General features: G+C 36.2%; 1 protein-coding gene across 7 annotated transcripts in view; it reads left to right on the plus strand.

The window, feature by feature from the left end:
* The first annotated feature begins 35 nt into the window (after positions 1 to 35).
* SCAF8 (SR-related CTD associated factor 8) overlaps positions 36 to 13,328 on the plus strand; it is a 192,660-nt gene continuing 179,367 nt past the window's right edge. For all 7 annotated transcript variants that reach the window (XR_001517179.2, XR_003047256.1, XR_003047258.1 and 4 more), the window contains exons 1-2: positions 36 to 206; positions 5,330 to 5,392. Coding sequence is in view for 2 of the 7 variants with exons in the window: in XM_015591884.2 (XP_015447370.1) it covers positions 177 to 206; positions 5,330 to 5,392 (93 nt within the window). In the remaining 5 variants the exon portion in view is untranslated. The remainder of the gene's footprint in view (positions 207 to 5,329; positions 5,393 to 13,328) is intronic.

Raw genomic sequence — 13,328 nt, forward strand, 5'->3', positions numbered from 1 at the left:
GGGGCCCTGCCCCGCCAGGGCCTGCCCTTCCCCTCCCGCCCCGGGGTCGCGGCGGCCGGGCCTCCCGCTGCAGCCCCTTCTCGCGGCTGCGCCGCCGCCTCCGTCTCACTCTCCCCACCCAGCGTAGTGGCCGCCGCCTCTTCCGCCGCCGGGCTCGGGGCCTCAGCATCGACAACATGGAGGCTGTGAAGACCTTCAATAGCGAGGTTGGTATCGCAGTGTAGCCTCCCCCACACCCGGGACGAGGTCAGCCCGAGGAGGGTGGGCGCGGGCCTGCGGGGCTTTGCAGGGTGGGGCGAGCGGCGGCCGGGCTGTGTCCGTGGGGGGAGGGGTGCCTCTGAACCCCCGGCGCCCCTCCCCCGAGTCCGGGGGGAGCGCTGGGGGAGGGCCGCCCCGGCGCGGAGGGAGGTTCCGGCGGCTCCAGCGCCCCACTGAATGGCTGCGGGGCGGGAGGCAAGGCCCCGTTGGGCCCTCCCCCCAGAGGCTCCCGCGGGTCCCTCGGGGTCAGTTCCGCCGAGGCCCGGCCCGCCCACGTCTTATCGGGAGTGCGGGGTTTTAACCGCACTTGGACATCCCTGCCCGGACCTCCCTGGGGTCCTCAATGAGGCCGGCACCGACCGGGGTTAGTGCAGGAAGAGCACCTACGGGGGTGATGATCTGTAGTCACAGTGCATATAGTGTTTATTATCGAGATTTGGTGGCTAGGTAACCTGCCAGCGAGAGGCTTATGCTAACGGGATGGTTGGTCGGGAAGCAAGGTTATTCCGTGATTTATTATGTTCTTCCCCTCCCCCGCCATCCTCACGACACACACAAATGGTAGGAAGAGGTCTAGGTCTGTGCTTTACGAGAGGGAAGATGCCGGGGAAGCATTTCCTGTGGGCTGCTTCACATGTCAAATCTAACACTAGATTTTAACAAGCACGTGCCCAGTTTTCACTGATTGAATTTATTCATTTGAAGGGAGGCAGGTTTTGATAAAACATATTAAAAAACTTTTTAACTCCGACGCAAATCGACCTTAATTCAAACGTTAAACATAACAAGAACATATCTACGCACTGGAATTATCCTAAACTTGTACGCCTTAGAAAAAAATCTAATGTGATGTTAACTAGATTCGCATAAAATTTATGAACTTTTGATGTGGAAGTGCTAATACTTTTAAATAGTATGATTAACACAATCTAATTCAACACAATCTAATTCACCTTTTAAAGTGCCAGACCTGTAATTCCAAGGGGACAGTACTTTCAAAAGCTGTTTTACAATTTTGTTTTCTACCGTTCGCTCTCTTGCTCTCCCTCTCGGTAAGAATTGACATTTGGGAAGCTTAGATAAAAGTTAAATAACATGTGAATTGAACTCTCCACATTAAAGTAGATAGCAGTGACAGTTATATGAAAACAAGCACTTTTTTTGTAGAGAACTTTTTGAGTACTGGATTTTCTTTTTCCTTTTTTTTTCTTTTCCCACTTCTTGATAGAGTAATAGACTTGGGACTCTTTCATTTTGTTTATGAATTTATAGCTGATAATTTGGGGCAAATTATAAAATTTATAAATTTATACACCCCTCAGTAGTGTATAGCGTTTAAAATCTGGACTAAGAATTACTTAATGATACAATATGTTCCAACTTAATAGTTTCCTGGTTGTGCAGGGAAAAAAAAAACCCAGTTCTATGTAGCCTTTTAATTTGCTACATAGAGTGCTATAGCACTAATCGAATGTTAGTTTTTTAAATTATATAAAGAAAATTTTTGCTTCCACTGCAATTTTCTATTCTCCACGAAGTTTTAAACAGAGTTCCTTTACGTGGTAGAAACATGGTGAGCACACCTCTGTGCTTGGTCAGGTGGAGCACAGTGGGTTAGAACTGTTAACAGTTGGGTTTTCATTTCAGTATTGACATGAAGTATGAGGGGCCTAACATTTACATGGCCTTTCACTTCTTATCTAATCTTTATGACTTGAGATTTGTAATAGTATTCCCATTTTAGTTTATGTAGCACTGCACCCTCCCCCCACAGACTTCAGATAACTTAAAAAAACCTTTTAACTCTTACCAATAAACTCAAATTTCACCATGTTTGAAAGTGAAGTTACCTTAAAAGTTGTAGCAATATGGAATCAGACAGTTGAGGAAGGGAAATACATTGAAAGAAGATTCGTGAGAACAATATGCTTTTTTTTTTTTTTTTAAATTTAAACACAAAATACATAATCTTGTTAGGTTTTTTTCTGATTGCTGATTTGAAAATTTTGTCATTGCAGGTAAACATATTGGAAAATAGTTCAATAATATTTTCCATTAAACATATTGCAAAGTACAAAAATAAATTTGAGTTATGGGATTAGAATATTAATTTTAGTGAATTTGATTTTTATCCTTGGGCTGAGACCCCTTTCTCTGCTACATTTAAAGCTCTCTTTGAAGCATTGAATTGTGAAGAAATTCCATTTGTTTTATAAGGCACCAAAATTTAGCCCTAATTAAAATTAATGTTTGAAATGAGATATTTTGATATTGCACTTACAGTGTTTCATTTAAAATATGAAATGCTTAGCATTTATGGCTTGGTAATTCTCAGGTTTTTCAACCCCCTCCTCCAATTGATTTGAAAGCAGAAACATGCCACAGATTTTAGTTAAGAATATAGCTTTTTAATTTGCAAACCGTGGATCATTTTCAATCTGAAAATCTCTACCTTATGCACGATATGTATGAGCCGTTATCGGCATGTCCTGTAATTTCTCAAAGCGATTCTGTAGCTTCCCCACTCTTGTGTTCAAAATCACTGTCTGAAGTTCCTTCCTGTAGTAAATTATCATGAGTTAAATGAGGATGAGGCTCAAGAATTGATCTTTAGGTGCCCACTGTGTTTGTTTTGTGGAAAAACCCTAAATTTCTAGTTAAGCGTCATAATTGTGATGAAAGTTAATCCTGTGGCCACTAACATCAATTCTGAAATGAAAGTTTGTCCAGATTGAAATATTAAGACTCCCTCCTTGACCTGAGCAATTAACTCTAGGGGAATTATCATATCTTATCCTAGTTGCTGCTGCTCTGAGATGGTGGCATTTACTCGTTATGAATATGAGAGAGTCTCATATTCATCTGCTTACATCTGAACTCCTTTAGGACCACAGTTGATTACTGGATTGCAGCAGTTTTCACACGAGCTGCATATCTGTACTCTGTCCTTAAGAAGGCCGCTGTGTGGAGGTCACAGTAGAGTTTTGTTTTTGAAAAGAGAGAAACAATGTGTGACCCTTTCCTTAAAAATTATAATTTAATTGTACAGGTCACTTTCATGATATAGGAAATCCTAAATATGTGGAAAACATGAATATGTTATGCATTTGCTTAGACAAGAAAGTAAGTGGTGGAGTTTTCTTGTGTGTTGGATTCTTTTAAATTTTAAGCACTTAAAAAAAAAAACATAGCCCCAATACCATTATTACACTTAAAAAAGTTAATAAATCTTTAACATAATCAAACTCCAGTCAGTGATCAGTTTTTTTTTAGATTCTTGGTATAGCATTGCATTACTATGGTCGTGTTGCCACCCCCCGCCCCCAGGATCCATTTCTCTTGCTGCTCTGAATAGGATGAGTGGGAAGGTAAAGGGTCAGATATGTAGGTATGAGATGTGTCAGAAAAATTACTACCATTTAATTTTTGGACTTACGTTGGTTCATCAGTTCTGAGAGGATCCTAGTACCTTTTGTCATCTTTAAGGGGCCTAAATTCTTAGTGTTTTGTCTTTAGGATCCTTTGGTAGTCAGATAGCTTATTCTTTAAACTGTTCCAGATGTAGACTTTCCAGAATCACTTTCACACCCAGTACGTTTTCGTCTTTCATGCCTTGTCTCTCACATCACATGTGAAATCCCATCTTCATTTTACTCCATTTCCAATTTTGTATCCAGAGGTTTTATTTGCCTAACTACAGGACTTTTTATTTAGAACCTTTCCACAAATATCTAGTAATAGGCATGGGTTGATAGAGAACAGTGGGAAAGGTAGAGGGAGGAATAAAAGCATGTGAAAAAAATTTTTATTTTTGAATTTCCCTTTGTCTATGGTTATGGAAAGGGAATTTATGTGAAGCAGCTAGAAAACATTGCATTTTCATCTACCCAGGCATCTCTCGGTTTTCTTTCCTATTTTAACTTTCCAGTGGGAGTTTTGGTTAATTATATTAATCAGGCCCTGTTTTTTGTTTCTACCTTGTAAAAATCCCTTAAAGATGTAGCATACTTAGTGTTATAAAGGAAAGAAGCCTTCACTGATCCCACCCTGCCCCAGTGGTCTAGATCAGGGCTTCAACCTTGGCACTAGTGATATTTTGGGCTGGATGGTTATTTGCTGCGAGGTGCTGTCCTGTGCACTGTGGGGTTGGTAAGCAGCAACCCTGGCTGCTGCCTGCTATTGTGAGGACCAGAAATCTCTCCAGATGTTACCAGATATCTCTTGGAGGGCAGAATTGACCTTGGTTGAAAATCGCTGGTTTAGGTCTCCTGTTAGTCTTAAAGCACTCCGTACAATGCCTTCTAGTGATTACTACAGTAATAAGTGTTTAGTATTTGTCTTTCCTACCAGACTATAAGTTCCACAAGGACAGTAACCGTATATTGTCATTGCTTCATACCCTCGGTGCATAACATAGTGTCTTAATACATAGTATACACTAAGTAAAGATAACTTGAATGAATGCATGGATGACAGACTAGGTAGCTGGATGACCTGGACCAAGGCAGTTAACCTATCTGGACACATTTGGTTTTCTTCTTCATAAAATAAATGATTGATTTTTTTAAACCGATATTTAAAAAATTCATAATACAAGGATAATTGAGATTGATAATGATTTTGAGACTATGATTTGAGAGTGTTATAGTCTTTACTCATTCAGGATTAAATTTAAACATTTTTTTTGGCAGGTTGAAATTCATGTGATATATATAGCTCAACCATTTTATTCTAGGCTTATGTTGAGTTTGTAATAGTAATTTTGATTGAAATTTGGGGGACATCTGTATTGCCCAGTATCCTAAATAGTCATATTTTATGATCACTTGCTCTTTATTTTAGAGGTGTAGTTGACTTAGAACTAGTGATAATATTACTCTTGTACATGGACTTTCAGATATCTCTTTCTAGGGCCAGTTTTGCTGTTAATTGGACAACATCTAACTCATAATGGTATGAGAGAATGTAATCAACATTGACCTTGAACACTGGCTGAGCTCCTAAGCTCTTAAGTGAGCTCCTTTTATCTGGTTTTGTTTTCTCAACATCTTTCTCTACTCCTCTCTCTCAGGATTGTGCGTCTACTCCTGCTTGTACAGACTGCTTTTCCAGCAGCATGGACACAAGAAGCATAGTAAGATGATTATAACCCACATAAGGCAGGCCCTTTGGAAAGTATTAGGTTTAAATTGGTACTGAAATGATGTCTTGATTATATGGGCAGTGCTTGGGAAGTAGAATAAAACTTGCCCACTTAGTTATCTTAAAGAGAACATGCAAGGAGTAAGTTGAGTTCACAAAAAATAGGTTAAGTGAAAAAGAAGTTATATGCTTAATAGTGAGCATAAATGATATGCTGTTGAATTTACTTGCATTCTGCTCCACATAATTTTACTGTATTATTTTTTTTTTTGGTAAGCAATATAACTACCTATTTAATAATGAGTAAATTGCAAACCTCTTAATTTCATGTTTGGAAATAAAATACATCTTATATTTTGAGGAAGTTCTTCAAACTATAAGATGACAAATCATTGGCAGATATGCTGCAGGAATAGAGAAACAAAAACAACTAAATCAAATATTTGATTTTCTGATTGTAGAGGAGCAGATTTTGGTAGAAGTACTGTTATGAGAAATAAGTGCTGATGAGAAATGTTTTTGTAGCCTGTGATTTCTTATCTGAGTTAATTCTGTCTCAAGTTTGATTGTAAACATACATTTGCTCTTTCTGATATTGATGTTATGCATTTAATCTTTCTAATTCTGCTTTACAAGAGTTTCCGATAACACCATATTTTAAACTCGGATAGGTATTTTAATGTGTAACAGTATCTAATATAGATCAAGAAATATCTTAGGAGCGTTGATATTATTTAGTCAGAATGAGGACTATAGATTATTCATTTTTTTTTAAAGACAGTATGATTATTAAGCTAATATATGCCGTTTGTTTTTAAAATAATTTTGTAACTTAATGGAATTTATGTAGATTGACTTGAAACATCTGGGTTTTCATTCTTTCATTCGTTTATTCATTTAACCAATACTTAATGAATGCTTTTACTATATATCAGACATTTTTATATCTGCCGAGATAGTGGTAAACAAGTGAAAAGCTTGCCCTCTTGGCGCTTATGTTCTCATAATCCTTGGTGTGTGGTGGGTGACCTTGTTGCACAGCGGGTGAGGCTGGGCAGGCGCTTCTGACTCTGGTTGCTAGGGCCTGCTTGGGCTGTGGCCCTTCTCTCCAGGCTTGGTTCTTCCTGGCCTGTCCTCAGCATTTTGCCTTACGGAGGGAGTCCACATTGCTCGTCTACCATTCAGAATAGAGATTGAGCAAGTAGACTTATCTAAACAAGAATATGATCTTATGTTTTCAACAGTGGTCTATTATCTATTTAAACTCCATTTGGTATTTTGGAATTATAACTCATAAAATACAGCTATTAGGATGTTTTCTTTTGTCAATGAAATATTAGTTTCCACATGCAAATGATTAAACACATACATTTTTTTAAGTGGTGACCAAATATACTCCTCTTTATGAGTTTGGAAGAATAAGTTGATATTTTTATTTTTAAAACAAACTTTTACTTCTTTTAAGTATACATAAAAAAAAATTGGTTGATTTGATTCCTCAAGGCTCGTTTGAGTAGCTTGTGAGTGAAGGATGAAACAGTTTGGATCTTGTATTTTGTGTAGAAATGGGGAAATGATATAAAGATCTTTCTGTACTGGGTCACAGTATCTAAAAGGTTGACCAGTACACTTAAAAGTAATACACTGTTATGACAGTTACATTTTAATTAAAAAAAGGTTAACCAAGTCTTAGTTAATGGCTCTCTTTAATTTAGTAATGTTTTGGTACTAAAAAGTTTTATAGTTAAAATAATAGATAATAGATACTTGAATTTATTGAAATATTTGAAGTTATATGGGTAAAAAGAATGTTGAATAAGTTGAAATTTTTACAGACCAAAGAGATAGCAAATATCTAGTTTGTATAACAGCTGCTCGCTATACTGAAAAAATACCTGGCTTATGTATTTTTGTATACTTTTTATTTTCAAACATTGTTATAAGCAGGCCACTGTAATATGTAGTGTTTTATAATCTGCCTCTCTTTTTTCCAACCATCATATTTCAGTGGCTCGTTATGATAACCTTGTGAGAAAGGTAGGATAGGTGTGATCCCCATTTTACAAATGAGGTAACTGAGGTCGTGTGTGTGTGTGTGTGTGTGTGTGTGTGTGTGTTTAACCCAAGAGATGCAGCTTTGTAAGTATTAGAGCGCAGAACAGAAGGACCTAGGTCTCAAACTCTGCTGCTTGAGAAGTTTTCTTACCCTTCTATGTAAAGGACAACCATCGTTCGATTTTTCACAATTTCTTTTTGCTGGCATGATGTCCAAATACGATTTAACTTTATTTTTTCCCACTTTTTAAGCTTTGTTTTTACAACTTCAAATTTTCAGAAAAGCTGCAAGAATGATAAGGAATTTTTGTGTGCAGTTCATCCTGATTCCTCTACTAATTATGTTAAGCATATTTGCTTTCTTATTTTTTTTACATACGCATGAACACATGCAAACTTTTTTTCAGAACATTTTGAGAGTAAATTGCAATTCATAATACCTTTTACTTCTAAATAACCTTTTCTAAGAACAAGAACATTCTCATACATAACCATAGTACAGTTATCAAAATCGGGGAATTAACACTGATATAACGTGATTGTTGCACGGCTTATTCAGATTTCACTAATTGTACCAGGAATGTCCTTAAAGAATAAGTTCTACGTCACACCTTGCATTCATTTGTCTCTTTAGTATCCTTTAGTTTAGAGCAAGTTGGTTATTTGTGTCTTTGTCTTTTTTGACCTTTGATGATATTTGATGAGAATAGGCCAGTTATTTTTAGAATTCCTTTAATATAGATTTGTCTGCTGTTGCTCCATGATTAGGTTCAGGTTATGCATTTTTGGCAGGAATACCCTAGAAGTGATGCTTGTCCTCTGGAAGTACATGATGTCCATTTATTCTGTTAATAGAGATGTTAACTTTTTTCCTGCAAGGTTTCTCTATTGTAAAGTTACTGTTTTTCTCTTGGTAACAACTGTCTTAATGGAAATATTTTTGAAACTATATAAATACTTTGTTACTCATCAAAATTCACCTGTTTGTTTTAGCATTTATTTAATTCTTTCCTGAATCAATTAGCACTAAGGTAGTAGTCATCTGATTTTTCTAAGACTGTCATTTTACTTATTGGCATTTTGTAAGAGTCTTTTTTCCTCCCCATTTATTTATGTATCTATGTATATCAGTATGAACTCATGGGTTCTTTTGCATTCATTGAGATTTTTTTATTGCATAGATTGTCTCAGTTTTGATCAGCGCGCTCCTTTAGGCTGGCTCCTGTGTTTTTTTGACATCAGCTCACCATTTTTTGAATACTTCCTTATTTTCCTGTATAGTAATATATTCTCTAAGGAGACCTAGTTTCTTCTAGTGGATATCTATTAACAGATTGGACTAGAAATTATGTATGTGTGTGAATATGCATATATGTATATATACACAGATTTTAACGGTTTTTTTATCCAGTTATTTGCCTGTCTAAAGAGCTCTGAGTTCATCCTGATACCATTGCCATTTCAACGTTGAAGGGTTCCCCTTTACCCTTTCCAAATGTGTAATTTCTTCTGACAGTGAGAAAAATGGTTTCTGTATCCACAATATATTTATGTATTATTTGATCAGTCCTAAAATATACAGAAAGTAGTTTCAGAGTTGCTAAACCACATGTCTGTGAGAACAAACCTATTAATTTGTTTACAGTTTTTTTTTGTTTTGTTTTGTTTTTAACTTTAGGGTATATACTCAAAATACTGTGTTCAAACATTGCTTGGTTAATTTTTTTCCCTTAATGTGGTTCTGCTATTCATTTACAATATAATTAGGTTCAGTTCAGTTTGTATTCTGTTGTTGTTTTTCTCTATCCGTTTTTGTTATTCTTTGTATGCAACAAATAACAAACTATAATCCTCCTTTAGTTTTTATTAGCTTCAGCAGAATAACCACATATGCTCTGTTAAAAATTTTTTTCTTTAACATTCTTCAAATCAAATAACCAGCCATAAATTTGGAGGATTAGATATAGAGAAAGTCCTAGGTAAAAGATGTGCTTCTAAAAGCGTAGATTCATTGTGTAGGTGAAAGTATGTATTCAGAAACTTTCTCTTGTGAATTGAATCTTTATTCACAGGGGTCAGTAGACCTTTTCTGTAGAGGACCAGATGGTAAATATTTTAGGTTTCAGGTACTACTTAAGATCTTTTTGCATATTCTTGTCGGTCTTTCACAATACTTTTAAAATATAAAAACTATTCTTGGCTTGAGGGCCTACAGAAGTAGGCCACAGGCCATAGTTTGCTGAGGCTGCAGAGTCTGAAACCTGAAAACTTGATTACTAACCTGCTCCTTATAAATCCGAAATAAAATTGAGCAAGAAGATATATTCCTTATAGGCTTTATAAAGCTTACTTAAATTAAAAACAAAACAACTTAAAAGGCTGCGTTAGTGAAACTACTCAAATTTTTTGAGCACTTAACCATCATGTGCAGACACTATGCTGGATTTTAGAAATTTAATAGTGTGCAAAACAGACCAAAAACAAACAAAAAAACTCCAAAAAATTGTGTAACAAAATCTTGCCCTCACGGAATTCACATTCAGTTTTTGCGAGTGTTTACTGGCAATGCATGTTTCTTTTTTATTCATTTAGTGACATTTTATCTACTAAAAGTATTCATAGTAGTTGCAGAGTGAGCATTCTTTCTTAAAAACTTTGATAAAAACAGCAAAAGGGGCAGACTTAAAAGTTTGGCTCATTGCTTCCCAGCTCTCCTTTTTTTGTGAAGTGATTTTTATTTGAAAATGATTCTTAATCATAATGCTTTCAGTGTGTAGCTAAACTGACTCAAAGGAAGAAAATTAAGTAAAACCTCATTAATCGAGACAAAGAATCCAGACTTAATTTAGTGATAAGTACATGTGTATTAAAGACTCTAAGAAATATTATTCAAGTACATAATGGTACTTCAACTAATCTGTCTTTAAGACTTTAATGAATAAACGAGATTGAGAATGAATAGAATTCTCTACTATCCACTGTTGAGGACCGCTGAGAAGGTTGTTGCTTATGTAGTTTTCTTGAAATAGGGAGAAAGTCTCTTGATAATGTTAATATTTATTTACCAATTCTTAAAGCTTAAGAATTGTGTGCAGGTTATCTATTTTGTCCTTGTCTAAATATCAACATTGTTGAATAAAAATCATCAAAGTGCATTTTTACTGTTACATGTTTGTTGCTGAAATGACTTCTATCTTTGAGTAGTTTCTCAATAAGTGTTTAATAAACCAGTAAGTACCCCCCCCCTTTTTTTTTAAAGCATTGAGATATGAGTAACTGCTTTTGTAAGGGTTATTAACATCTTTGGGGTTTTTGTTTGTTTGTTTGTTTTGTTTGTTTTACACCAGGAAAAGTGGTTTTTATTTTTAAAGCAATTTTTCTTATTGAGCAGAATTTTCCAAATTCTTGTTCCTATTCTGTCAGGGAAATCAGAACTTCTTTTAGAAGCCTTTCGCTGCTTTGATTGCAGTTTCAAGAACAAAGGTTGTGACAACCCAGCTGAGGCATATAACATCCTAAAGGAGTTGGCCAGAGGCTGCTACTTCATTTCTTGTACTTTGATTCATTTGCAAAACGAAAGGATTAGATGTCTCAGGCCTCTTAGAGCTGTAGCAATTAATGAATCCGAATAATTCTGTCAGTGCTACCATTGTTTTGCTAATCCTTCAAGATCAACACATAGTTTTTCTATTTTAATTAAAATATCTTCAGATAGCTAGAATGCTATCTGAATAGCCCAGGAAAATTTTAATGTAATAGCAACTAGTGGTTGGAAAGAATGCTAGAAAGTAGCTGCTGGTTGTTTGAGCTTTGTTATTTCTGCATATTTGCCATCTGTCAAGCATTGTATTCTGCAGAGTACACGGGAATTAGATGCCTACATTCTTTTTCTCAGACAGCTCATAATCTACATTACCCACGAGAGTTAGATGCCTACATTCTTTTTCTCAGATAGCTCATAATCTAATGGGGTGGGGGATGGCAGTCGATTTCCACAGTTAGAAGAAGATAATGTTGTGAATATTATGAAAAGTAGCGATGTAGCCATTATGTACTCTGTGTACACTCTTCTGTGTATATCATGATGTACAGTATGAGGAAGATATTGTGTGAGGCAAAGGATAAAGATCACTTTCAAGGAAATGTCCCCTTTAGGTAGGGGATAGGGTTGGAAAGAGTCATGGGCAAACAGGTAAGGATCTTCTGATGGAGGGAGATTCTTGTACACTATGCACAAGACCTCATTTTTAATCAAAAGGGAGTAGAGAGTCTGAAGGGTTTTAAATAAAAGCACAAGTTTTAAATTTGCGTATTAGATGATTAGTATCTTTGTAGAGCAGGGCAGGACATGAAGGGATGAGGTCGGGGGGAGAAGGAAGGTTAAATTAATAAACGGAGATGAGAGGCTCAACTAGGGTGATAATGGGGAGAAGACAGGATGAATGCAAGGGAAATGTAGTGACAATAGGGAGCTGGATATGAGGAAGAAGAGGGTGGTTGCAGAGCTTCGGCTAAGTGACCAGGTAGATAAAATGGCACAGTACCTGTCACTAAGAGGGGCAGGCCTGGAGGAACAAAACAAGGGGGAAAGAATTCAGTGGGGAATCATTTTTTTTCCACCTGTAATGAAAGAAAGATCTTTTGTATAGAAGGAAGATTGAAATCACCCATATTTCAACCACTCAAAGACACTTACTGTTACTCTTTTGTTGAATACAGTAGTAGTTCTGTACATCTTGAAGGTTTGGTATCTGTGGGACATTCAAGTGGAGATCTCCAGCTGGGTGTATAGGTTAGGCACCTGGAGAGAATAGGCTAGAGATGAAGGTCTAGGAGAGGGTACAATTGTCTGGGGAGATGATGTAGAGAAAGAAGAGAAGCAAGCTTAGGGCACAGTCTTGTAGAATCTTCTTTCTTTTTTTTTTTTAAGATAAGGCTTTGGTCCTTTTTTCCTATTGTACTGTGTTTACAAATACAAGGACATTTAAAAGCCACTCTGCGTGGGATATGTTTGGCTTTAAATTTTGCTTATACAACCAGACGTTCTTGTGTGCAATTAAAATTTAAGTAGTAAATTGAATGATCTATGAATAAAAGTAAATATTTAAATTTTGTTTAATGAGTCTTTTTTAGAATTTCTTAACATTAGGCCTGCTCCTCATTCAGATTTCATTAGCTCCTCATAGTCAAATAATGCTTTACTTTAAATTTGTCTATAATAACCAATTAATTGTAAATATGGAATTGGGAATCTAAAGGCTGTATCATTAGAAATAGAACCTGTATTTATTTGAGAAATTGCAGCTGATATGGTTTGTGGGAATTTGTTATGAAGAGGATTTACAAATGAATTATTTATTCTTCCTTTTATTCTCATTTGGCCATTTCACTGTTACTAGTAAGTCTAAAATTAAGAAGAGATAAAATTCACATCTTTTCATTTGGATGTTTACAAAAGACATAGGAAAGAACTGAAAGGAAGATGGATTGTTTGGATGCCAGGGAAAATTTAAACTGTAGAATCATTATATATGTGTGTGTGTTTGTTTATATTTATAAATCTTGTTTTCTCATGGAGAATCATTTCTGTTCTCTTTGGGTTTAGAGTAGGGTAGCTAAAGACCATGATAGTTGTGTTATGCATTTGTAGCTATAGGTATAACTAAAGTTTGTGGTTCTGTGGTTGGATTCCTTGTTTACTTCTATGCTTAAACTTGCTTTCCAGAAATTACAAATTTTAGAACTGAAAAGATTTGTGGTAGTATATCATTTAACAGACTTATTTTATGAATGAAGACTCAAGACCTAGAAATGATAAAACTTGGTTCAGAATTACAGCTTATCAGAGGCATGTACTTAGCAGCCAAATTAGA

Source organism: Pteropus alecto, unplaced genomic scaffold, assembly GCF_000325575.1.
Source record: "Pteropus alecto unplaced genomic scaffold, ASM32557v1 scaffold195, whole genome shotgun sequence".
In the NCBI taxonomy this organism is placed as follows: Eukaryota; Metazoa; Chordata; class Mammalia; order Chiroptera; family Pteropodidae; genus Pteropus; species Pteropus alecto.